The 26,168-nt window shown below is 51.3% G+C and overlaps 2 protein-coding genes across 6 annotated transcripts in view; both read left to right on the top strand.

The window, feature by feature from the left end:
- Window positions 1-17,897, top strand: pald1a (phosphatase domain containing paladin 1a). 3 transcript variants are annotated; one of them, XM_085903933.1, is made up of 21 exons: window positions 1-145; window positions 3,636-3,821; window positions 4,037-4,139; window positions 4,899-5,078; window positions 5,179-5,343; window positions 5,491-5,651; window positions 5,721-5,796; window positions 5,906-6,060; window positions 6,124-6,226; window positions 6,293-6,397; window positions 6,545-6,640; window positions 6,708-6,842; window positions 6,960-7,076; window positions 7,217-7,396; window positions 7,464-7,661; window positions 7,728-7,868; window positions 7,943-8,014; window positions 8,520-8,660; window positions 11,720-11,875; window positions 15,449-15,623; window positions 17,769-17,897. In XM_085903933.1, exons 2-20 carry the CDS (start codon window positions 3,649-3,651, stop codon window positions 15,575-15,577), a joined length of 2,586 nt encoding a protein of 861 aa, XP_085760059.1. In that variant the 5' UTR covers window positions 1-145; window positions 3,636-3,648; the 3' UTR covers window positions 15,578-15,623; window positions 17,769-17,897. The 3 variants fall into 3 exon arrangements, with proteins under 3 accessions (XP_085760059.1, XP_085760060.1, XP_085760058.1); XM_085903934.1 differs by lacking the exons at window positions 15,449-15,623; window positions 17,769-17,897 and adding an exon at window positions 14,100-14,803; XM_085903932.1 differs by lacking the exons at window positions 15,449-15,623; window positions 17,769-17,897 and adding an exon at window positions 14,123-14,803.
- The window catches only part of adamts14 (ADAM metallopeptidase with thrombospondin type 1 motif, 14), an 11,392-nt gene continuing 2,393 nt past the window's right edge, over window positions 17,170-26,168 (top strand). The window contains exons 1-17 of one of the 3 annotated variants that reach the window (XM_085903929.1): window positions 17,170-17,276; window positions 17,851-17,904; window positions 18,035-18,411; window positions 20,297-20,438; window positions 20,524-20,726; window positions 21,679-21,762; window positions 21,925-22,072; window positions 23,639-23,744; window positions 23,852-23,995; window positions 24,071-24,203; window positions 24,281-24,394; window positions 24,556-24,704; window positions 24,793-24,965; window positions 25,043-25,176; window positions 25,326-25,449; window positions 25,507-25,590; window positions 25,919-26,082. In XM_085903929.1, the coding sequence (XP_085760055.1) occupies window positions 17,198-17,276; window positions 17,851-17,904; window positions 18,035-18,411; window positions 20,297-20,438; window positions 20,524-20,726; window positions 21,679-21,762; window positions 21,925-22,072; window positions 23,639-23,744; window positions 23,852-23,995; window positions 24,071-24,203; window positions 24,281-24,394; window positions 24,556-24,704; window positions 24,793-24,965; window positions 25,043-25,176; window positions 25,326-25,449; window positions 25,507-25,590; window positions 25,919-26,082 (2,412 nt within the window). In that variant the 5' untranslated portion in view covers window positions 17,170-17,197. Of the gene's footprint in view, window positions 17,277-17,850; window positions 17,905-18,034; window positions 18,412-20,296; window positions 20,439-20,523; window positions 20,727-21,678; window positions 21,763-21,924; window positions 22,082-23,638; window positions 23,745-23,851; window positions 23,996-24,070; window positions 24,204-24,280; window positions 24,395-24,555; window positions 24,705-24,792; window positions 24,966-25,042; window positions 25,177-25,325; window positions 25,591-25,918; window positions 26,083-26,168 lie in introns of all 3 variants that reach the window. The other 2 variants (XM_085903930.1, XM_085903928.1) reach the window with 2 other exon arrangements.

Genomic DNA, 26,168 nt, shown 5'->3' on the forward strand with positions numbered 1-26,168 from the left:
GGAAGCGCTTGCCACCCTCCCCAGTTCAACTCCCCGAGAAAGAAGGGTGGGCGGCAGCGCGACGAGAGAAAAGGCAGCCACCGGCTCCATCCTGTTCCCGGTTCCCGGTTTTTGGACGCTTTTTGTCGCCTCGCGAGCTGCAATGGTAAGTTCCCGTCAAAGTTTTTTTTTTTTTTTTGTAGACGGGGGAGAGCACTTCGTTTGGCGGGCTCCGGCTCATTTCTCTCCTCGTCCTCCTTCGTTTTCGTGTTTCGCCACGAAGATGCTAACTTTAGCCTCTCCCACTTAACTCAAGTTTTTTTTAGAACTGTTCAAAAGAAACAACCCACAGCGTTTTCTTGACATTAAAGTGCGGATAAAGGACACCCGTGTGTTTTGGGGCATCCCAACCTCACTCACCAGCATTGGAAAAAATGATAAGAGCATAAAAATATATAATAAATCAGTATATACATACATAAACCAAACCAAATTCGATAATGAAAGAAAAAAAATTAGTTAAAACCATATTGGCACGCCCCCCACCGTCAACCCCAGCGACTCTTCTGTATTTTCTGTATTTCAATTTAATAATTGTCTTTTGTCTGGAATAGTTCCAAAATTCTCCAGTTGAACTTCCATGCAAATTCAGCAAAATTCTTAGTAGGAATTTGCTGTCGTCTCACATATTGCTTAATATGTCCAACGTCTATATTCCCATGCCAGCGAGGATGAGTGCTAGGTAGACGAATTAAATGCCCTGCCACAAGAGGGCACATACTGTGCTTGTTGTGCTCTGGGTATGGAAACAAGCATTCCCACGCCCTCGTCTTTGGTTGGCACAGCTGTTTGACAAAGGACAAAGAGAACTTCAAGTGTTGTGTTTCCAAACATCTGCGGCTGAAACGGGCCCCTCCTGGCATGATCAACGAATCCCAGCCAGTTTGGGGTAGCGGCTTAAAGCCGACTTATTTGCCCAGCTGCGAGCGCTGTTTGCCTGCCGCTCGGCACGTGTTAAGCGCTAATGAATGGACTGATTAGACCCTCGTAGCCACTTCGGCTTACGTCCTGTCCTCCGCGTGCGGTCGTCAGACCCCGTCTTGTTTGCCTGCTGTCTGACGGTTTCATTCAAGGATGGGAAAAAAAATGGTGCTCAGGCTTTTCCTCAGTTTCTCCCTGACTATGAAACCAAGACAAGTTTGTGAGCCACTGCTTCAATGGTGTCTGGAGAGTCTTGTTAAAGGGTCTGCGTTGCACGAGCGCATGTGGGAGGCAGCGTGTCGCCAGAAGGCTGCGCTTGTCGCCATTGGACGACGGCAAAGGAGGCGATGAGTAAGCCGCGCGTCCGGGCCCGCCCCCGCATCCTCTTTTTACGCTGCGGCGCATGCTTGCTCCTCGCCGCGCTGCACCGCCTGCACGGCAGAACAGAAAAAAACAAACAAATAGCCGTTGACGGGATGCGGGACCGCATCCTGACCTGCCTGGCGTGCCGTCGAGCGGGCGCATACTGATTGATTTGCAAGCATCGGAGAGACGCCAGCCGGGACGTGTGACTGAGACCAACGTTTTTTTGGGGGAGGCAAGTGAGGCGTTGTTGTCATTGTTTCTCCAACGGTGGACTCAGGAGCTGAGCGTCAGGTACTTCATCCCCTACACAAGCTTCACTCAAACTGAAGATCTGACTCATAGAAGTTCCTGACGGTGTCGTGAAGCGGTGGGTCAACTTTTGGGAAAAACGGGTTAGGAGTAGTTATTTCAAAACAGCGCAAAAACAATACATCTTTTTCGTCTTTGTCTCTGACGTTGAAGTGTTGCACGGAAATCGTCTTTGTGTCCCAGTATTTACAGAGCCGACCGTCGATCTGCCCTTGCCGACCCCGGCTATAACTTGCCCCAAGTCACATTCCATCTTGGGTCCGATGTGGCCACCCTGCGCCAACTCGCTCGAGTCGAGACGAGCCAACGTACGGCTTAAACCTCGCCGACCGCATGCGGTTGTCGGTTGCGCGCAGAATGTTGCAGTCGGTCGAGGGGGCCAAAAACCTGCAACTCAGTCTTCTACTGAAAGAAATTACAGACGGCCGTTTGAAATGTAGAACTGCAAAGTCTTTTTTAGTCTTTTATTTTTTTTATAGTCGTTTGTCACTGGGCGGAAGCGCGACCGCAGGATTTCTCATGTTCGTAGCACTTAGCACACTTTTTCCTCTTTCTGCCAAGCAATCGAATTTGTTTGCAAAATAGCGTTTTGATGCCCAGAACTTGGGAACAATACATTGACGGGTTCTCTACGGTACAGAGGAAGTCTGAGCTCATTTCCCTGCCGCATCCATTTTGGAGCGGAGGAAGTGGCAATGTCCTGCGCTGACACGCGTGCTCAACCTCAAAGAGGATGTTGCAAAGCTTCCTCTCAAGGTGCGCCGGCGCTTCCTCCTCTCGAATGGTGTCATGCTTTGGGCAATTCGAAATACGCTCGTTTCACATGGCAAAATTGTTCCACGTTTCTGTCCGTAAAAGCAGGGCATCCTTTCTCGGGCCGGCGACAGCCAGATGCATCCTGCAGCTGCAGGCTCCTTCCTGCCTCGCGCTGCTTTTGTCCCCAAGACGATGGCACGCTGAGGTCGGGATGCCGGTGGAATTTCAATGGGCCACCCCTGAATGGACCCGCGCTGGCAGGAGCGTCGGGTCGGTCGCCATGGTTTTCTTCCACCCGTCGCGCGCTTTGCATTCAAAAGGGTTAGGCATCCAGAATACGGCTCGCCACACAGCTGATTTTTCTTGGGGTGGGGCGTATTCTTCATGTCATTTCAAAATAGCCAGCGTCGGTGTTTGTGTATTTAAATAAAATGATGTTCTGCTGGGAGCAAGGTCTCGTACAGCCAGCGTGACTTGGGTGTCAGCCATCTGGCCACCAGATGCACCCCTCCACCGTGCTGTCTTCCTTTTCCTCTTTTTTTATGCGACCTCCCCCTAGTAGGACGACATGTGAAAGGGACGGACGGGGCATTGGTGGGTCTCCGTTGTCCCGCGTGGGCTGGAGAAAAAACTTTGCAAAGGCTTTGGCTTGTTTGCTTTTTTTTTGTCCTTGCGGTAAGCTGATTCTAAATGAGAGGCTGGAGATGCTTTTGGTATGTGGTGAGGATTCAAATAGATTTGGCTATATTTGGCAATACTTCACTTGCCATTATGGAATGACAACTAGTGGACTGAAATATTTACTTCAGGATGGGACTATTTCTGGGAATTGGGACCACACCTCAGGGAAAAGGGGTTTCTTGTGAACTCGAAGGTCCACTTGGCTCGGAAAACAACAGAGGAGAGCAGCGGTGGCTCACCCAGCACTCGACTTCACATCCAGTCTCGAGCCTCCGTCCAAAAGTAGACCTCACAGACACGTCCGCCCATGTCCCTGACTCCATCAGTTTTGCTTTCAATCCGCGGTTGCACTTTATGGCCTGAAGAATGTAAAAAAAAAAAAATGGTTACACCAAAGTACAGTTTCCAAAGTTAAATCGAAGCCAAACGGATAATTTGATGTAAATCCTGTTTTGCTGGGAACTACGCCTGTCCACAGCATCAGGCTTTGGGCATTAGTTTTTTTTTTTGGTGTCAAAAGTTGTACTTCCTGTTTGTGAGTGTGCTTGCTTTGTGCCCCGCAGCCACGGGCGGAGTATGGGTACGACTGCCAGCGCAGCTCCGCCTCCATCGCCGCTTGAAGGTGTCCTCAGCAACGGGATGGCCGACGGCAGGCCGTCGCTCGGCACGAGCCCCTTTCACACCGCCGGCGTCCACAACAACAAGGCCAAGTCCATTATCACCAACAAGGTCGCACCCGTGCTCATCACGTAAGTCCCTCCTCGAATACGTCTTCTGTGGATTGGCTGTCGATCCCCTTTGATCACCACGGAAGGATTTTAGGAGCCTAGACACCCACCCCACCACCCACCCCTTCCCCCCTGGGTCATCTCATTTGTCAGCGTAGGCTTTGTAAACGTTGACTGCTAATTGAATTGACTTCTCACACCATGCTGCCGCTGTGTGTGTGCGTGTGTATGTGCAGGTATAACTGCAAGCAAGAATTTCAGATTCACGATGACATCCACAAGAGGAACTACAAAGTGGGACGGCTATCGGACGCCATGCCCGAGCATTACCTGGTGCAGGTACTACGCAGGAGCACACACGCAGACACGCAGACACACACACACACACACACACACACGGAAAGACTTGCAGCGTGGCCCAAGCACATTGTCATGCGGCGTTTTATGAGGCAGTGGGGGTGGATTGTATCAGGAAGGCGTGGTGTCGCTTTTCTCAGGATTTTGATGTGCCCCCTCACTCGCTTGCTTGCTCACCTTGATACTTGATCTTTCATGGTATCTTTTCGCACTTGCAGTTTGCTTTCTATCCACCCATCAAAGATGGCAATCGTCTTTTGTTATCTTCAGCCTCAAAGGAGATGCAATCGTTGGTCCAAACTGCTCTCTGATTAAAAAAAAAAAAAAAAAATCCTCCCAGCATGCAAGCAGTGACCTAAATAGCATTTTTGCGCACGTTCAAAACCAAGCACTAGCCACCAATTAACGCGTTTCCTACCCTGTAATCTCTTGTGCATCAGTGCCAATGTGAATGACGACAATGGCGCATTTGACCGCTATGATGGATTTCCTTGCCAATAAAGCAAAGGCATGTCCTTTTTGCTGCAGGTTGAAATGAGAAACCACTAGATGGCAGCAGACACTAGACAACTGTTTGCCAACATGGCACAATTTTGATGGGAAGTTTCATCAAAGAAGAAACAGCGAACCTTTTATGCTATTTTGACTCTTTTCATCCAGCTTCTAATTTTGTACCATTCACACTCACAAGCACACCTCTGGAGAGCCAAGACGTGTGCTTATTGTGCCCTTTTCTGCCAGGGCGAGTTCTTCATGGTGCAGGACGTGTACAGCAAAGCGGACGTCCTCAGCACGACCGGCTCCTTTGGAGCGCCCAACTTCCGGCGGGTGGAGGGATTGCACCCACTCTATGGGATGGGTCAGCCCAGCCTGAACGGATTCAAGCGGGTCTTGCAGATGCTCCAAGCGCAAGGACACGAGGTCACTTACCGTCTTTGGTGCTTTTGGAGCATGTAGGCGGTGTGGCGTTTGAATTCTGCTCCTCTGATGTTACTTGTCGTTTGTTTCCCCGGCCTGACAGGAGGTTGTTTTTGTCTGCGTACGAGAAGAGCCGGTGGTCTTCCTGCACAAGGGCGACGACTTTGTCCCATACACTCCCAGGAGGAAGGAGAACCTCCATGAGAATCTCCACGGACTGGAAAAGGAGGAGCCGGTGGAAGTGCTGGAGCTTACCGTCAGGAAGGAGGTGAGAATGATTGAAATTGGAGATTGAATTTTTGTTCCAAAAAAAACCCTGAAACAAAAAGCATGTAAGGTCACCTCTCCCAGTCACTCAATGTTTTTTTTTTTTGTATAGCCGTAAAGTGCTCTGTTTATTTTTTGTCTTTTCTAGCTGCACGACTTTGCCAAGCTGAACGAAAACATCTACTACGTCTACAACGACATTGAGTACCTGAAAGGCGAGCCTCAGAAGATGGCGATCACATGCGAGGAGGACATCCACGTGACGGAGGAGGTTTACAAGCGGCCCGTGTTTACCATGCCGGCCTACAGGTGCTCGCCGCTCTTCTTCGGCCGTCGCTCGGCAACCGCTAATCGCATTTGCGCTCGTCTTCTTTGCAGCTATTACAGATTACCGCTACCTGTCGAAGGAGCGCCTTTGGAAGAAGACTTTGATGCTTTTGTCAATATCCTCAGGGTGAGCTCAACTAGCCTTGTTAAGCATCAGTCAGGTTCGACAATATTGGGACACAGACACGATTGTCATCCCTTTGTCTATCTATCCATTCCATTTGTCGCCCACCCAGGAGAGTCCCGGCTTGTCCCTGCAACGCGACGCGCCGTCCAAGCCGCCCGCGCTGCTCTTCAGCTGCCAGGTGGGCGTCGGCCGCACCAACTTGGCCATGATCCTGGGTGCCCTGGCCATGAACCGCCTCCAGGGCAACCTGCGCCCCCCGTCACCGTAAGGGCTCATTTGTTGAAAACTTAAACTTTTCATTGCCATACTAAAATTGTGTCCTTGTAGAATTGTGGAGCCGGCGGAGGCCCTTCCGGAAACCAGACCCGTTTTCCGCCTCATCCAGTCTCTGGTCGCCAGGCTGCCAAATGGACAGCAAATCCTCGAGGAGGTGAATTTCTCTCACCGGATTCAGGAATGGTGCAACGGTGACGCCTCTGTGTGTTTGCATCGTCAGGTGGACCAGGCCATTGAGCTGTGTTCACAAATGCACAACATCAAAGAAGCAATATACGAGAACAAAAGTAAGCTGGAGGGCCTCGGAGATGATTATCAGATCCAGGTTGGTGCTTTTCCTTGTTCCTACATGGGAGTCTCCTCCTTGGTGAATTGTACATTTACAACCAAGGCAAAATAAAAAATAGCTGCAATAGATTTTTTTGAATTGAGAATGAAGCCTGACAAATGTTCTTCCTGTGTTGCACGTCAGGGAAACAGCACCAAAGAGTACTTCCTCAGCAGAACCCAGCAGAGCTTGGAGCGCTACTTCTACCTAATTGTGTTTAACGCGTACCTCCATGAGCAGGTGGGTGTCTGCAACGAGCGCTCGCTCGCTCCCGGCCGCTCGCTAAAGCCGCATGTCGCCATTGCAGTATCCCCAGGCCTTCGTGTCCAACTTCAGCCAGTGGATGTGCCGCCACACTTGGCTCTACCGCCTGCTGGCCCGGATGGACCTTTCTGAGCTATCGGCGTCGCCTGAGCTGGTCACCAAAGGAGCCCGTGTCCTGGTGAGCCTCCGCCAAGGAACTATTGGGGAATATTTCCCCAAAATGAGCAATTTTCAAATCATTATTTCACGAAAGAAATGTCTTTGACAAAATCTGCATGATTTGTTTGTTGTGCAGGTGGCCGGCGAGTATTTAGCACCCGACGTCCTGAGCACCGCCAAGGAGATGAAGGCGCTCAACTTTAGACGCGTGCCCAAGATGCCTGTCTATGGAATGGCGCAGCCCACGTTCGAGGTGGCGCGCAAACCCCGCCCCAACGTTACTTTTTATTTTTTCCTTTTGAACAAATTGTCTATTCTTGATTGCTGCATTTTTCCCGTTGATTCCCCGCTCGAAACAAAAGTTGTTTTTTATTTGCGTGCATGTGCGGGCAGGCGGCTGGAGCCGTGCTGGCTCACCTGATGGACGAAAAGCGCAAGCACAGCCGCGTTCTGTGGGTCAACCTGCAGGAGGAGCTGCTTGTCGAAGCCAACGGGCAGATCTTCACCCCCAGGGAGCCCTCGCGCTTGGATCAGCACATTGCCGTCCCGGCGTCAGACCCTCTCGTCATTGAGGTCAGGAGGAAACATTTTCAGGGAATAACATTGCTGCATATGCCAACTCACTTGTTCTGGATCTTAGAAGCTGGAGGCGTCCCTGAAGGACGAGATCTTGCGAGCCCAGAAGTGGTTGGAGGTGACTCTGGAGCAGGAGAAGCAGATGAAGATGTTCAAGAGCGTCCTGACGGCACAGGAGGTCTTGGTGCAGCACAAGAAGGCCACGCCAGCCCTCAGCTACAAGCGCGTCCCTCTGCCCGACTGCGCCGCCCCTCAAGAGGAGGTAGCCCGCTAACACTTTGATTCACAAAGCCCCTTTGACAAATCGAGTTACTCAACGATCGTGCAGGATTTTGACAAGCTTCTGAACGCCATGAAGAGCTCGCTGGCTGAGGACTCGCGCTCGGCCTTCGTCTTCAACTGCTCCAACGGCAAAGGCAGGACCACCACGGCCATGGTGCTGTCCGTGCTCACTCTGTGGCACTTCAACGTACGACGCGCCGCTCGCTCTCGCCTGACCGCACGATAAATTGGACCAAGACGGCCGTTTCTTGTCGCCCGCAGGGCTTTCCGGAGTTTCCCGAAGACGAGATCGTGAGTGTCCCTGATGCCAAGTACACCAAAGGGGAATTTCAGGTAGGTTGTCACACGCGCACTTTTTTCCCCAGCTGATAATAAATGTCTGGATGTAAAAATACATTAAATATATATACACACACCCTTTTTTCCCCCCCCATCTTTCCATGTCAACTTCTCCAAAGTAGTTTTACTTCGTTTTACTCCAAACACAAAAGAAGTCCACTTTATTTTTGTTTTGTTTTTTTTGGTCTCAGTGATTATTTCTGTCTTGATGCGGTAACACATTGGATAAAAAGATCATTTCCCTGAGTGTTTACTTTCTGCTGCGCCTTGATGAAAGCAATAAATCTTGAATGCAGCCCAGCAGCTTCTGGTGGTGTAGCCGGGGTTGCCATGGAACAACAATATTTTGTCACCCCCCTGAAAATGTGTTGTGCATTTGCCTCTAGATGCCACAAGATGGCCCTAAAGTCATGTTCGCCTGTGAATGGTCCTCCTGCGTGTATCTCCACCCCCCCCCCCATCCCTGGTGTTAGATGTTATCATTGTTTTTTCTTGACAGGTGGTGATGCAGCTGGTGCGTCTGCTCCCCGACGGCCACCGGATGAAGCGAGAGGTGGACATGGCCCTGGACTCTGTGTCTGAGACCATGACGCCTATGCACTACCACCTGAGAGAGATCATCATCTGCACCCACAGACAGGTGGGGGGGCCGCACTTTACACCTCAAAAGGAACTTGCAGATGTGCACAGTCCATCCGTCACAACATACAAAATAAACTCAAATATTTCTCCAACGCGAGTGCACTCACCGTTGGTGCCCCCGAGAGGGGGCCGGGGAGCTTGCTGTCCTCCTTTTTTATTTTTCCCCCTACCTCTCATGAATGAGAGGAATGTAGGCACGAGTGGCCGAGCGTGGAAAAATTGATCATGATGTAATTTAATGGAAGCCGCTTGGATGAATTGGAGCCAAGAGAAGCAGCGGAGGAAATGAAATGTTCCTCAATATCCGTCACAGGATTTTCAGATAGCTCATCTGTCGCTTTCTTGCTTATTGCAAAGAAAATGCCCTGACGAAAGGCAAGACTTGATTAACAATTGGCGAAGATTTGTACTCCCGATTGGTTTTGACCGTTTTTCTTATTCCAAGCTAACAAAGCTGAAGGAGAACAAAAGGAGCTTATGGCAGACAAGCTCTACTTTATACTTTTTGGAACAATGTCATCATTGCGCCTCCGCGCACCATCAGCCGTTGCCGCAGAGGTCGGAGGCGCCCCGGACCCGCTCGGCAGGCCGTCAATGGCCCTTATTGTATTCGGCCAATGTCTCACTCGGCGATTCTGCGTGGAAAAGGATCCCCTGCGGCGCTCGCAAAGGTCAACTCCTTGCAAATTTCATTTTCAGAGTCGTTAAGAAAGGGACAGCGGTGGGTGAGATGCTGAAGGAATGGAATGATTCATAGAATGATTCATCGAAGCCAGCGTGGTCTAATGGCGAGCTGGTCTAATTTCGGACTTCGATGGTTCAATCAATCATTCGACTATAAAATACGTAGGTTGAAGCCAAATAAATCTCTCCCACTGTATTTATCTTGGACTTTGCCGCTGACGCAAATGAACTAGCAGAGTTCAAATCCGAGTCGAGATGAGGCCGGATTTGTCCGGAGGCCACACGTTGGCACTGCCCTCCCCCCTTTTCCTCTTTACTTGGAAGCCAGGTGCTAAACAGTGCCAGATGTTGCCGGAAGAGGGGGAAAACGCACTCCGCCTCCCAGCCCCCCCTCCTCCACTTTACCAGTGGTTGGAAAAGACGCAGTTTTACTCTGAGACCCGAAAGCTTCAGAGGGGCCCATTCAAGGGGGCTTCGCTGTAAATCTCTGTACTGCCAACCAGCCGTGACCCCCACATGGGGCACATACGGCAACTCGGGAGGCCATTCTCGCTTGTTAGTTGCCCGTGATCGTCGACATTGCCATTTCACTAACGGCTTCGACACTGGAATCACTTTTGTCGGTGTTCCATCATGTCAGTCAAACGTTTTCCATATGCGACTGACAAAACTGACATGCATACTGACTGGGATTAGTTAAATTCAACAGAAAAAATATGCTGAATAGGCAATCTGTGGAGGCTTCAATTTCCACAGTGACACGGCACGTGAAAGAATGCATATGCATATTTTCTCATCACGTGGGTCTTGCCGCACATCTCATGCCTCTCCCAAGCTTGGCTGGCTCCTGAAATGCACAAATTAAGGACGAACGAGGGCAAATCGCAGCGTGTCCAAGAAGACGGGCCCCCGCGGTTTGGACGGGGGATGGAAAAATATTTGGGGAAAGGGGAGAAGGCATTGCGAGCGAGTTCTCCGAGGGGAAGCCGGGAGACGTCTCCTGGAAAGATGGAGGATGGGAGCGCGAGCGGAGTCGAATGCGTCCCAGGAACGTGCAAGTTTTCTTCGCTTTGTAACATTACGTGCTACTGTCTGCGGGATGACTTTAATGTGAAGGAACTTGACATTCGCCACAAACTTAAAACACTCCGGGACTGACTCTTGTCCGAAGTCTTGCAGTAGCTGTCTCATTGTTCTTTCATCCCGATTGTGAGCGATCGAGCTCATGTCCTCGCCCTCCTGCCGACTTTGCAAAGTGCTGCGCTCGCCTTGACGTGTGCGCACATGTCCAGCCTAAACAACGAGTCTGACCTTTGGCCTGACCTTCCGCAGCCCCCCAGGGTGAGCTTTCAGTTGCCTCGCGCACTACTACTTTCTGCCCCCTTGACACACGAAGCACGTCGGAACTCAAACATTTTTTTTAGCCGGCTAATTTGCACGAGGAGTAAAAATGCACGTAAACAAAATAAATTGCATCTATCACGAGGGTCCCAACTGATGATTTTCCAAGGTGTGCCCGAGGCGCTCTTTGACTTGCTTGCACTTCCTTGTCCTCCAGGTACAAGAAGGGGGTGGGGGAGGCCGCTTTTGCCTGAGGCCTTCCTCAAGCCTGCAATTCTGATACAGCGAGTACCTGCGGGAATTTAATACCGATTGCGAAAAAGAGGAATTTGCAGCCAGCAGTCGAATCTCCAGACCCTTTTGCACTTTGTCCAGACGTTGAAAATGCATCCATGATACACACACACAAGTCATCATGAGGATTTTTTTTTCTTTTTGTGCGGCGTTTGAGCCAACGTTCAAGCTATGCATTCTCCCGGGGGTCATGACGCACGAGACTTAACAGAGTCGTAACCGCAAGAGTACAGACTTGCATTAATTTGCTGCTCTTCTACACGATGTGGTTTCCAGCCAGCCGGCTCCAAAAAATCCACCTCCACTTGCGGGGGATTTCACAGTGACGATGTGGCTGAGCAACTGGAAAAAGACAGATGAGCGCAATCTGTAGAAGCCATTAACATGGAGGCGGCGGCGGCTCGCTCCTGAAGCCAGATGATATCTGTTTTGTCAAATGTTAGCTGCAAGTTTGCTTGTTTCTTGTTCTACAAATAAGGCTCCAAAAATGTCTGCCCTCCCAAAAACGCAAACTCAAGTCAAGTCTGACCGGATTCCTCCACCTCTCATTTGCTTTACAATAGGACAGAGATGGATTTTTGACAATGTTGACAAAAGATGTCCCCCTCGCCTCCGCTTCCTAATTCAGTAAAGCCGTGGCATTTACTCCTGCTTCTCAGATGTGCGATTTGAAAATGCCAAATTTGTCTCAGTGGAGGGAAAAACCATGTTTGCAAACGAGGCTTTGTTTTTCCACAGATCAAAGGTGGCAAATCGGAGAAGGAGCGTCATCAGCTCCTGCTGAAGAGCCTCCAGTATCTGGAGCGCTACATTTACCTCATCCTCTTCAACACTTACCTGCACCTGGAGAAGAAGGACTCCTGGCAGCGCTCCTTTGCGCTCTGGATGGAGCAGGTAATTGCCATTGTTGTTTGCTCACATGGAGGAGGGAGGGGGCAGTAGGTAAACTCAATGACCTAAGTCAAACTGCAGAAAATATTGCATATGCCAAACGGCGAATGTGCATTGGTCTTTATTCAAAGTGGGGAAAGCGGACCAACAAATACGAGCTCTTTGTTGTGATTCTGCCAGAAAGTCCCCGGGAAACGCGGGCCACAGCAAAAGAATGTTTGAAATTCGGCGGCTGAAACTCTCCGCTGCCTTTTTGTCCTTGTTGGGATGGAATGAAAGCGGGGCGGAATTCCAAAATGGACTGGAACAATCAGTGAGAAAACAGCTGTCAGAGAAATATGCTCGCTCAATGGAGGCATATCCATCCTGTTATGAATATCAAATACGCGCTCGGCGTCTCAAAAATGTGCTCGCTCACGTTGGGAACCCGCACGAAAGAAATGCGTAGCAAAGCTTTCCCGCTCTCCCCGCTCTGTTCAAAAGTGACACGTGACAAAGGAAAGGAGACCATGAAACATTTCCTTCCTTTGCAAACAACAGCACCATTGGGGTCATCGCAGGGGTCCGTCTCGACAATCCTTCCCAATGGCGTTGAGTGAAGGGAGAACAGAAGAGTGCGAGGTGACATTACCGTGACATTTACGGACGTCGCCTTCATCGGGAAGCCGTGCTGCAGCGCATTTTAAAAATAAACCTAATGCTCAGCGGATTTTCATTTTCATTGATGGTCAAAGTCACAGCGGTAGCCAGTTAGCTTGGCAGCCATCCCCTGGGGGGGGAAAAAAAAAAAAAAGCTTAGGCACCGCTTAACTTTCTGTCACTCTGAGCTGTCATCGGCGTGGCCAACGTGTGGAGTGGCCCACATGCTGCTGAGCCTGGCGCCTTCCCAACCAATCACGGCTAAATGGCCCACGGGCATGATCGTTAGCCTGTCACCAGTGACCGTGGCGGGATCGTCCATGACAAGCCCCAAGTGTCAGGGGTGGCGGCGGGGGGTCTTCATCGCCACGCACACACATTGTTACGCAAGCTGCCCTCGTTGATGGCCGGCGACTGTTTGGCCCCCAACATGGCCTGGCTCTAATTTAATAGCAGCCCTGAAGGCAGGAGCCCATAATTCACAGTCACACATGGTGGTGACACGCATGAAGTATCTGACATATGAAGCCCCATGCATGACATGGGGGGAAGATTGTATTTCGTAGTCCCATACACAGTACTGCGGCTCACAAAAGTGAACTCAAAATTTACATTTTTGTTGCAATTTTAACAATAATTATGGACCCTCGCACATTGGTGGTTTAGCATTTGTGAAGTCATATTTTTGAGGAAAGTTCTTTCTGAGACGGGTGTACCCCAGGGCTCTTCTACGGAGCCTCTAACTTTCTCCATGATTATTATTGACTCCTGTTGATGATATCATAATTCATTTCTTGTAAGACGCCTCACCAACTCATACTAACAAAATTCAGAATTAGTTTGATCAAGATGAACTTTTTCCTACTAAGAAATCTTATGTTATGCTCTGTCAGAGATTTTTTTTCTTCAAGGGTTGAAATTGGACGCCGCACTTTTTAAATAGATTGATTGGACTCATTTTCCTCACACGCTTGCATCTATCCCATTCTTTCCATCACTCATCCATTTTAACTTGCATCAAACCATTCTGTGCTTGAAGGGGGGAAAAAAAAAATCCATCGCCCTTCCTTGCTTCTATGCCCATTTTTGGGGGGACAACCTTTTTCATGTGACTTCTTTTAATCTCATCCAAGATAGTGTTTGTTCTCGCTACCATGTGCTTCTAAGCACCCTCCAAACATTTTTCTTTCCTAGTTTGTACTTTGACTTGCTTCTTTCTGACATACAGTCTGTGCCTGCATGCGCCGCATATTTGTTTCAATGTCTTAAACCAATCACTTGGCTGCATGTTGATGTATGAGGCGTACATCTTCTCGCTTAATCTTGCACACGCTGCTTTGTTTGGCACGGGCCTTTTGTCTTAGCCCTCGCTGATTGCTGGGGTTATGCTCCTTTTGGATCTGCAAAGTCCTGAGCATACGTACATTTCTTTGGGGTTACTAGTATGGGAAAGGTTTTTTGTCCTTGTGTTGGCTCCTCATCTCAAGGGGCTGTTCCAGAAGAAGAAGAATAAAGCTACGTGCTACATTGCAGTGACGCAAGGCCACATAAACCCCCCCAACATTTTTGTGTCCTTGGATTCATCGAGGCCCCGTGTGGTCTCGTCGGCAGGTGGCCTCCAGGGCGGGAGTCTATGACGTCCTCAACCGGCTGAGCTTCAGCGAGTTCAAGAGCCCGCCGGACCGCGCCTCGCCGGCCCAGCTGGCCCGGCTGCGCTGGCGCTGGCAGCAGCAGAACCTCCGTCCGGAACTTCCATTTCGAGGGCATTTCCTCTGAGGGGAAGCGCGCTGGCACGTGGACACGAGTCTCTCTTTGAATGGCGTGTGATTTGACAAACCTTGACGGTAAAGGCGTGGGAGGCAAATGTGACGTGGCGTAGCGTGACTTGACATCGTGCCGGCGGTGTACTAACTTGCTGCCCGAACCTTTGCCAGGGTTTTGATTGTTTACAGTCTTAGCAAGTGGAACTTACTTAGTTGCTCATCAAACTAACATGTTATGTTCCATTCCAAGAAGAAAACAAGTTGTTACTATTTTGTGTCACAGGCAGTTTGGTGGCCGAGTATTTGGGCCACTTTCTTTCTCTTTGAGCTTTTCTCATCATTGTCAGTATTTGGACTTGTCAAGTTGGAACTTTGTTCTTGAACGACTTTGTGTTATTTCTTTTCCTGTAATGACTTCTTTTCAGAATACTTTGACTTGAGTCTGAGAAAATGACAACTTATTTCCTATTTACTAAACTGTATTTTTTCGCATAAAATTAAAACTTTTGTTCTCTGCACGTTATGACTTAAGTGCTTTATTCTCATTTGAAAAATAGAAGATGACCATTTCATTCTCGTGGGAGTTTGACTTTATTCTCATTGAATGACTAATTCTTTCTCGTGATATCCTCATGTTTTTCCTTTTTTTTTTTGCGGCATCCCTGGTGACTTATCGCCTGCTCATCTGGAAGTACGGGTATCTCGCCGTCTCATTTCTTGACGCGAGGAGGCAGACAGATGCGGCTTTGTCACCCCCGGCTCGACGGGCTCGGCGCTGGCGTCTTGGCTCGGCCATAATGAGGAGCTTAGCTGGATCAAACGCCCTAATCTGGCCGGCTCTGCTTTTTCATGTGGACGGCTCTCCGTCCCAAAGTGTCCCCCGGCGAGCTCTTTGAAAGTCAAATACCCCGGCTCGCTTCCCATCTTGTCTTATCTCGGCAGTGAGGAAGTTGTCCTGAGGCGAGGGGGTGAAGTTGGGCGGTATGTTATCACGGCGGAACTCTCAGTCATTTTTTCCACTTTTTTTTTTTTTGCTTGTCATTTTATGACTTGATTCTGGCTGTTTTCAGCTTCATTCTCCTCAAATGACAAATCCTTTTCTCATAATATCCCGACTTGTATCATATAGATTAGATGTTTGATGCCACTTTTTTTTTTTTACCAACTGCTGCAGTGTAGCACCAAGTGCTACGAAGCCCCCTTCCTTCTCTTTGAAAGCTTCTTTGTGATCCACTACGCCGTGAAACCCGACCCGAAGGTGGTGAAGGGTTTCAAGATTACGGCGGACAATGGGCGCCATTGACAGGCGGGCGGCGGCCGGAGGATGTCACAAAACAGACGGACGGGAGGTGAGAGGCGACGCACGCCAACATTGTTTTCAAAAGATCGTTGTAATCTGAAATTTAAGATGCTCAAATTCACCTATTACACACCTGGCTGCACAAGTTAATGAAAAATCTTCGCCGGATGCGGGAATACCGAAATCCGTTCCTTCCCAAGTCAACGTGTCCTGTACGTGCCAAAGTTTATGGCCCACGCAAAAAATATGTCAACACGCCCATAGCGAGTCAGTAATTAGTTTTGAGACTGGACGCTGAAATAGTGTCCAAACATTTTTTTTGTTTTTGCCTTTGGACACTGAAGCGGTCAGGACTAGTGTCCACGGGCAGGTCAAGGCCAGGCAGGCAGAATTACACAAGTCGCTGGCTCTGCCACTCGGCACAACAAGACGTGCAGCTGCTTTGCATCGTCTCCGAGCCCCCCCCCCCCCCCCCCCCCCAAAAAAAGTGCATATTTTCCCAGCACGCTGGCACATTTCAGCCGACGGTGTCAAAGACGCCCGCTTGTGCTAATCAAGGCCAGAAGCGAATCTTTCCAAGTTGGTGGGATTAATTACATCCCGGGGGGGGAGCAGATGTCTGACGTGAAGTTTGGATGTGGAAATTCTTCGTTTTCTTTCTCTTCCTCCTGTTCTCTCTGTGTGTGTATGTGTGCGTGTAGCAAACCACAGCAGTCGCTTGGATGGCGCAGCCAGTCATTTGCCCTAGCAAGCTTCTAATTGAACGCTAGGCTAGATTGCGGAATGCACCAGGGACGGAAAAAGCGCACAAAGCGTCATCCTTCCCATATCGCACTTCTTCCACAGTCAGCTCCATAAATATTGGGACGCGGAGACCCCGAAAAACTTCAATAATTCTTCTGATTGCAATGATGGTTATTATTAAAGTGACATTTGCATGTCAGTGAGTTTCCATTCCCCTCTTATGGACACTTTAGAAATATAGTTCCTGTTGTTACTTTTTATTTTTCTGCAGGATGTGATGTTTCTACTTGTTTTTCGGGTTAGGCATTGTTTTTTTCCAGGCTTGGTTAAATATGCGCTTGTCTGGGAAGGACGGAAGGCAGGCGCTGCTTTTCGTGGAGCACAGACTCTTTCTCGCACACACACACACACACACACACAGGCACTCGCACTCACTATTGTGTGTGTGTGTATGCGTGTGTGTGCGTGGGTCCCGCAGCACACAGGCAAGTGAGCTCGCAGCGGCGCTTGCACGACTCGCAGATGTTCTTGCAGCGGGAGCGAGCGTTGACTTTGTGAAAAGTTCACAAGGGGAACTCGGAGGTTGGATTACAGGGCAAGGCAACTTTCTTGCTCCTTCCCCGGTCGTTTGCTCGCTCGCACCGGGCCCGGTGGCAGTCTGTCCGTCCGTGCGTCCGTCGGTCATTCCTCCCCGCCGGGCCCCCTTCCCACACGGATGGCCCAGCGTCTGTCTGTGGCGCTCAGCACAGGCCGAGAGACTGCGCGCAGCTCGCAGACTCGGGCGCCGGGACAAGCTGCCGCGTCCTCGCCGGCGATCCGCTTTGACGACTTTACGCGTTGAAATCAAAACAACAACAAAAGGAGAAAGAAAGCGGCGCTATGGGGCGCGTGCACGTTCTCATGTGCTTTTCATTCAGTCAACTTTTGCTGGAGCTTTCTTTTGCTGCAGGGACATTTGGTGAGTGGCTTTTCTTTCAATGCAAATCAGCGCTCTTTAAATCTTTGCACGATGTGGAATCTGCGTTAACTCTTTCGCTCAGTAAGTTCGTGCCAAAAAGAGAGAGAAAAATTGAATGTCGGGGAAAGTCTGGATAAGGTCGTCCACGCTCGAATCTCAATAGGAAGTCCTGGTGGAGGTTGCAAAGCATCATTACATTATGTCAGAATTGTTCAGCCATAAAAATATGCAAGTCCGGGGCTTGGGTTTATGCTGCAGTGGGAAATTCTACATTTCAATTTTGTTAGGTGAAGAAGGTTGACGATTTCCACAAATCAAATTTTTGTGCAAATCGGACTGAGGTCACTTTTCCCGTGTGTCTCGCCCCCTGTTGCAACACACCTGACTCAGAATATCAGGAGTGGGACCGGGTTTCCCTCGCATGTGGACTTAGACAGTTGGCGCAGTCACTCCATCAGCCAGGAATGTCCACAAAATGCCGTTTTGCTGCAGATCCGGGACTAAAGAGCGGTCGATGACAGTCTGCAAAAAGGAAATGTTCCATTATGTTCCTCCAAATTGCCTTTGGGTGCAGATCCAGCAAAAGGTGCAGATACACTGGAGCCGTCGTTTGCTGCAGGGATACGCGGTAAGTGGCCGTCGAGTCCATCCTCAACTTCCACCGCCACAGCCTCCAACTGTCCACAGTCGTTGTGAGAAGCGCCGCGAATACTTGGCCATGTCCATTGCGTCATGTGACATTTTGACGCTCCCTCCAGAAAATCTCTCCGGCAAGTTAAACGACTACGACCTCATGGTTCCGTTCAGCACTGACTCCCGCGGCCACTTCAAGTCTCACGTGCTGTCTGTGGACAAGGAAGGGAGCAGTGAAAGGAGGAGGACCAGGGTGGCCCGCGACGCCTCTCCGGGCTCCTCGGACTCCCCGTTGTTATTCTTCAACGTCACCGTCTTCGGCCAAGAGCTGCACCTGAGGCTGAGGGCCAACCGGAGGCTGGTGGCCCCCGGGGCCTGGCTGGAGTGGCAGGAGGACTTCCAGGCCAAGGGGGAGCAGCGGCTGCGCGCTGACTGCGTCTTCACCGGCGACGTGAGCGACGTGCCGCATGCTGCCGTGGCCATAAGCAACTGCGACGGACTGGTAAGCGCCGCACCGCACGACCTCTTTGCACGCACACCAAAGTAAACAACAAGCTGACTTTGGCTTGGAGAACCAGGAGATTGTTTTTGTTTTTTGAGTCACTTTAGAAGGAACCTGCTAATCGCAGGAAGACAAGTCTTCCATCCAGCAAAAGGCAAATAAGCAAATCCCAGCAAGGTGGTGCCGACAGAGGGGGGGGTATCACGGGCCTTGGGCTCATCAGAACCTGCTGTATCAAAGTGCAAAGCCAGTCAACAGATGCACATTGATGAAGTACAACATGAAGTAGGAGTACATGCTAATTAGCAGGATGTCAAATGACTAGTGTTAATGAGCGCTCACGCTAATTAGCCCTTAGATGAGATCCAGATGGCTTTGGTACTCTGATCGACACCACCTTCACCGAACGCACGCTCCGTCAATTGTGTAACTTGATCGCAGCCTGACGCTCGAAGGCAGTCCCAACGCTCGTGCGGGCTTTGGAAAATGCTTTCATGCTTTCCATGTTCCACTTGGCCAACTTCTTCCTTGAAGAAGCAAAAGTACTGTAGACATACCCAGTTTGTGTACTGACGTATTGCTCTCCATTCCAGCCCGGGTTAGACCATCTGTGGCCAAGCCCTTCAGGCTCTGAGTCACACCTGCCTGCCTGCCTGCCTGCCTGCGTATGTCTTCCCCGTGGCGTCTCACGTACGGTCGGACTTGTCTGTGCACGCAGGGGTTGTCGCGCGGCGATCGAAATGACAAAGTCTGCCGGATGTGTGCTGAGACGCCTGATGAAAGGGGGAGGAATGCAGGCAGGGGCCTCCTCATGTTTTGAGGACTTCCCTTACTTGGAGAAGAGACGAGCTGTACTTGGCCTATAGAAATGCAATCGCTGGCAGGTTACCAAGCGCTTGCTGGTGCTTTGTGCAACGCTCGCAATTGACCCAATCGGGAACGAGTTAGGAATTTTCTTTCTCCTAAAGTACTTTTTCCAAAGTAGAGCGCGTGAGTGTTTTTGCCACCTTTCACTGCAGTTGGAATGAGGTCCCTGAGGTGCTAGACGTTCTTATTTCCCAGCAGCCATACGGCTGCTATTTTCCAAGCTCACGGCAGCATCGATTGGTGACAGCCGCCGCCGCTTGTGCTATTTGCTGTGCAGCTGGCGCACGGCGGGAGGCCACGTGTGACAAGGTAATGAGAGGTTTATTTGTGTGCGAAGGCTTGAAAAGAGGACAGGTTCTCCTAGCAACCACCACCACCTTCAAGGATGTCAAACTCAAGCACCATTGCCGAACATCACCCCGATTAATTTTGCTAGCACTGTATTGGAGCAAGCACAAAATTCATTGTGTAATTGCTAAAGTACTTTAGTCTGTGGTGTTGTGAGTGATGTCAGCAGCTGCGTGCGAGCTAATGTGGCTCTGAGCTGTGGCTGGGTTTTCCCTCGTGAGAGTTGGATGTGAAATTGGGCCTTGTAAAGGTCAGTAGCGCATTGAGAGAGTTAGTGCCCCGGATGATAATGTAGCAATAAAAGGAGCATTCCGTCATCATCAGCTGCTACTGCCCATCTGTCCAATCATGACCAATCACGATCAGCGTCCTCCCGCTCGCCTTTGCCGCCCCTCCCCGAACCCGACAGCCGAAGCAGACTTTGGTAGGCCTGCTTATGCTTACACTCTGCTGCGCTGTCCAGATGTTGCCTCGCTTTCCACCCTTCCCCTCCCCCCCTGATGAAACGCAGAGGAAGTATGACTTGGCATTTCCTGCAACCCACTTTTCGCCTCTGCTCTGCTGTCTGACATCTCAAAATGAAAATATGTCTTTGCTTTTTGGCAGAAGCTTGCCTGCTTAGCAGCTGTGCCGCCGACCCTTTGAGCCGTGCGCTTTGCGTCCTTTGCAGGCAGGCCTGATTCGCACGGATGACGGCGAGTTCTTCATCGAACCTCTGGAGAGGGGCCGGCGGGACGCAGAGGCCGAGGGACGCGTGCACGTGGTCTACCGCCGCTCGGCCCTCAAGCGCGGCGACGAGCTCCGCAATCAAGGTGAGATCCCGACACCTGAAAGAGCAGAGTAGAAAAAGAATGCGGAAAAAGATCGAACGAATGAATACGAGCTCTCTCGCGACAGTGTCCGACTTTGGCACGGCGGTGGCGGAGCTGCCGGCGGCCGCGGATCTGCTTTGGCGCCACGTGGCGGAGCCACAACGCAAGCGCCGCCACGCCCAGAAAGACGACTACAACATGGAGGTGCTGCTGGCCGTGGACGACTCGGTGGTGCGATTCCACGGCAAGGAGCACGTCCAGAACTACGTGCTGACCCTCATGAACATCGTAAGTCGGGTCGTCGGGTTCCTCGCTCGTCAAGTGTCACTTCCCCTCCACCGCGCCTCGGCTATTCTTTTTCACGCTGTTTATGGATTAGAGGCGAGGTTGAAGGAAAAAAAAAACTCTTCAGCTCATTCATCGTGGGCTCGAGCAGCTCCTGCCACCATAATCTTCTTAGCTGTCCCAAATCCCTCGAGTCAGATTTTCACAGGGCGCCGGTTTCACTCGGTAACAGTTACCAGCCAGAGCCCGCCCGCACGGTGGTCTGATAAGCCGCAGCAGCCGGCCCAATTAAAAACTTGATTTGAGTTCCATCATGGAAACGCTTGGGAGGGCAGCCTCGCACCGTCTCTCGACTTGCCAACGTTGCCTAATTAAAGCTGTGGAGAATCCGTCGCTCCAACAGCAAAAGTCCGTCACGCTTTGTACTCGTCAGTACGCTTGTGGCACGAGTTCTCTTTCTCCTCTGCCGCTGCTTTTAGCTCCACAAAGTACTTTGACACTTTGCACCGCTGCTGACGATCGAACCCCAACACTTGCGGCCGAGGAAGGCTCTTCTGAGAATTGATTAGTGAACATCCCGTATGCAGGAGAGCAAGGTGGCCCATTGAGGGGCACAATGGCCGCCTTGTTGCGGCCGAGATGCGATGCTGCGTACAAGCCGGGGACGCCTGCGGCTGCTTCTCACGATTGCAGCTCGCCCTTCCTCCCCAAGTGTGCGCGTGCGTGTGTGTTCCGCCTGGCTTTGCAATTATCCCGGTGCGCTTGGCCCCCTCGAGCACATAGCAGGAACTTACATCTGGAAACGGGGGCGGCGGTGTGCATATGCAACTTCCACATTTGCTAGTGGAGCGCTTGCTAAGCGTTTTCCACAAAGCGCCAAATGCTTGCCAATGCAGACGAGTACTTTGACGGTGTTGAACGGAGTCTCCTCGCTGACATCACCTGACTTCCACAGGTTGATGAAATCTACCACGACGAGTCTTTGGGAATCAGCATCAACATCGTCCTGGTGCGCATGATCATGGTCGGCTACAGGCAGGTGAGACGGAAAATCCTCTTTTCATATTTCAACTTTTGTCTTGTGAGATCAGTGCTACGTTGAAGCAACGAATGAGTTCAGGGTTTGCTTGACGCCCAGCGGGTGTAAGCCATGTTGCTTTTGCATTGTGTGGCGGCGGTGGCGGCGGGCTGGCCGGCGCAGTCCATCAACCTGATCGAGCGTGGCAGCCCATCGCGCAGCCTGGAGCAGGTGTGCCGCTGGGCCAACACGCAGCAGCGCGCCGACCCCGACCACGCCGACTACCACGACCACGCCATCTTCCTCACCAGGCAAGATTTTGGTCCCGCAGGTATGCAAGGTACTGTATTCGACTCTCGATCGAGGCCTGTGCAGACTGACTGCTGAATTCTGCTTGCGGAGGTAAGGGAAGGGCCACGCGCCCATCCAACGCCCTTTGACAGTTGACCTTTCGCTAACCGGCTAAGGCATCAGATGGAAAAATGTCATCTGAAAAATGGAGCGCTTGAATATATGGGACTTAGGGACCATAAGGTCAAAGGTCTCCCTTTAGTTTGATATTACGGAACTTTTTTTTCCCTCCCAACTTATGGCTAAACTAAAACAAAATTCACTTCTTTTGTTTAACCTTTGTTTTAATGCAATTTAAAAAAATGATCCAAAATAAATATTCTACTTTTTGAAAAGTGTATTTACTGTAAAATTGTTGTATAACAGCCGTTTAGCGACTGGTCAATTGAGCGAGCGGCTCTCCGGAACTCTGACTGGACGCCCGCCCCCCTTCACCGGTGCAAAAAAGTGCATTCAGTCAACGTTTTTGGCATGGAGTGAAAAATCAGAATCATTTCTCACACACAAGCGCAATCTTTAGGCGGCTCAAGTATGTGCACGTCTCCGTTTGACATCATCCGTGTTTCCAAGTCTGGCCAGTCGCAACAAAACTTCCTCTGTGCTCAAGTTTGTAATCTGTTCAAACACACGTGTCACGTTTGGGAGGCGAGGTCACGTTGTTACCTACCGGGGCTGCCGTTGCCTCGGCAACGGCCGCGTTGCGATCACAACAACCGGCGCCGCCTCGCCGGAACGATTTTGAGGAAGGACGCCGCCTGACCAACAGGGTCTCGTCCTCGCTAAGCAGACATTGCACCGCCTTGTCAAAGTTTGACTTGAAGGGAGGAGCTTCTGTCTTCAAATACATCAATTCCCAGGGAATATTAAACCTCATTATACTTCCATTGTGCAATCAACAGTTTGGTTCCTGTGCTGGTATTGTCGGTTAGCCGCATAGCAAGCGAATCATTTTCTGCAACTGTTTGTCAAGGAGCATCTTTGTTTTCACTCGAGCGCTTTATTTGAACTGTGCTGCTGCCGCCGCCACTCGAGCGCTTTATTATGACTTGTGCCGCCGCCGTGGCTTTTGTGTGCAAAGGGAAAACATCTGCATCCTCTTGAAATCTTTGCATTTGCCTGCCACTTAAAAGAATTGGCATTGGAGTCACGCGCAGGTCTGCAAAGAAATACCGCAATGGCATCGGCGTTCAGCCTCTTCAGAGCTCCGCTGGCTTTTTTTGTTTTGTTTTCTTTTTTAATGTTGACCTCCCTTTTTCTGCTCTTTTAGCTGCATGCCAAAAACCATCACAGAAGCGGCAGCGCTGCACACCTCTTGATCGAGTTGATTGATGTCCGTGTGCTTTGCTTGGTCACGTTTTCATCTTTTTGGCTTTATTGTCGGCCGGCCGCGCCTTTGCGATCAAATCAAGCCCGTGGCGACTCGCTACTTACGATCAGTCCATCTCCATCTTGCTCAGAAACAAACCGAAATGCATAATTGAATTGTGGCTGTGTCTATGCAAAGGTCAGGCGTGCCTCATAATGGGCTCATGTTGTCGTGGGGCAGGTTACGCGCCGGTGACGGGCATGTGCCACCCGCTGAAGAGCTGCACCCTCAACCACGAGGACGGCTTCTCCTCCGCCTTTGTGGTCGCTCACGAGACGGGACACGTGTGAGCGCCGCCGCTGCCATTTGCCATGGGAGTTGCGGACGACAGCACTCCTCTGCATTCACGTTCAACGGCGATTCAATGTTTTTGTGTCTCTCGTCCGCCGGCAGGCTGGGGATGGAGCACGACGGGCAGGGCAACCGCTGCGCCGACGAGACGGGCATGGGCAGTATCATGGCCCCGCTGGTCCAGGCCGCCTTCCACCGCTACCACTGGTCCCGCTGCAGCAAGCAAGAGCTCAGTCGCTACATCCAGTGCGTTGCCGCCCGGCCGGCCGACCCTTTTGCTTTTGTCGCTCTGGTCCGCATTGTGCCCTTTTGCCCCCTCAGCTCGTACGACTGCCTGCTGGACGATCCCTTTGAGCACAAGTGGCCCAAACTTCCCGAGCTCCCCGGGATCAATTATTCCATGGACGAGCAGTGCCGCTTTGACTTTGGCGTGGGTTATAAGATGTGCACAGCCGTGAGTACGAGACAGAAAAAACACACAGCGGCGTAGCGCGCCTTTCCCCTGCCAACCGCCCGTGCTCCGTCCTCCAGTTTCGCACGTACGACCCCTGCAAGCAGTTATGGTGCAGCCACCCTGACAACCAGTACTTCTGCAAAACCAAAAAAGGCCCACCAGTGGATGGAACGGAATGCGCGGCCGGAAAGGTGGGTGGGGGGGGGGCATAAGCTCTCCAGTTTGATTTATGATCATTTGTAGCTAAAAACAAGGCGAAAGCCTGGCAACAGCAAGTCTCACATGGCAACGTCTAGTTTGAGAAGCCGCTCTGCAAGTAAAGGCTTACAAGTGGTGCTTATTTTGTGTGCAGTGGTGCTTCAAAGGCCATTGCATCTGGAGGTCCAGCCAGGAGCCTCAAGGGCACGACGGCAACTGGAACGCCTGGTCCAAGTTCAGCTCGTGTTCGCGGACGTGCGGGGGCGGCGTCCGCTCCCGCAGCCGGCAGTGCACCGACCCACCGTGAGTGGACTGCCGGCGCCGCCATGTTTATCTTCAGCTCGCCCCTGGGGATGAGCGCACTGTAAAGGTTTGTGTGGCTGTGTGACAGGCCGGCGTACGGCGGTCGCGAATGCCCGGGCTCCGCCTTTGACTACCAGATGTGCAACACGGAGGAGTGCGCCGGCCCCTACCAAGACTTCCGCGCTCAGCAGTGCCTCCAGAGGAGCAACAAGTATCACAACAACATGAAGCACACCTGGCTGCCTCACGAGCACCCGGACGGTAAGAGCCGCACAAAAGCGGCGAGGCGCACGCGGCTCAGACGACGCTCGTCGTCACCGTTGTTGCCGTGTCGGCAGAGAGCCGCAAGTGCGAGCTGAGCTGCAGGTCCAAGGAAACGGACGAGGTGGTCTTCATGAACCAGGTGATGCACGACGGGACCCGCTGCAGCTACGCCGACCTCTTCAGCGTTTGCGCGCGAGGAGAATGTCTGGTACGCGCAAACCTTTTTGCTCTCTAACAACATCCGGGTCCGACACGGTTCGTTAGTCGCATGTCGGACTCGAGCGCGCTATGGCACGCCGTGCTCTCGTATGAGGCGTGATGTCTCGACTCGTGACTTGTGGTCTTTGGTCCCGGCAGCACGTGGGCTGCGACAAGGAGGTGGGCTCTTACAAGGAAGAGGACAAATGCGGCGTGTGTGAGGGTGACAACTCGCACTGCCGCACCGTCAAGCTGACGCTCACCAAGATGCCCAAAAAGAACGGTAACGCCCGCCGACGCTCCCGTTCTCCCTTCGTGCTTGACGAACTCTTCGTGTCAGCAGGGATGCTACAAATGTTCGATATCCCGACGGGCGCCCGGCACATAGTCATCGAGGAGAAGGACGCCTCCCCTCACGTCATCGGTGAGCAGTGAGGGGCTCGCCTGACACCGGAAGGCTTGATGGGCTTTCGTTGAAAAGGTCGAGACTGCAAAACGAAGCGGTCAAAGTCAACCTGCTGCGGGACACGGCCGATGTTTCATTTTCCGTTTAGCTGTTTGTTGGATAATCCTGGCAAAGCGGGAACAAATATTTGGCAGTCAAGACTCAAAGGGCTTCAAATAGTTTGCGACACCTGCTCGCACCATTCGCTCCGCAGGGTTGGGGAGCTTATGACGCAGCGGGACGTAACGAGTCAAAACTCAGAGGCGTTCCCGAAAGTGACGTGCTGTTGTGATTGTGCTCTTGCCAGCGGTGAAGAATCAAGTGACCGGCGACTTCATCCTCAACGCAAAAAGCAAAGACGCCCAGTCAAAAACCTTCATCGAGAACGGTTTGCAGTGGGAGTACACCGTCGAGAACGGCAAGGAGACTCTGCGAACCTCCGGCCCTCTCCACGAAGGCATCTTCGTGATGGTCAGCGAGCGAGCGGGCATTCCGTCGGCTGGCGACGTTTGGCTCCTCGTGATTGAATCGTGCTTTTGTTTTGGATTTACCGTGGG

This window comes from Syngnathus leptorhynchus, chromosome 22 (assembly GCF_054491065.1).
Source record: "Syngnathus leptorhynchus isolate UIUO chromosome 22, UIUO_Slep, whole genome shotgun sequence".
In the NCBI taxonomy this organism is placed as follows: Eukaryota; Metazoa; Chordata; class Actinopteri; order Syngnathiformes; family Syngnathidae; genus Syngnathus; species Syngnathus leptorhynchus.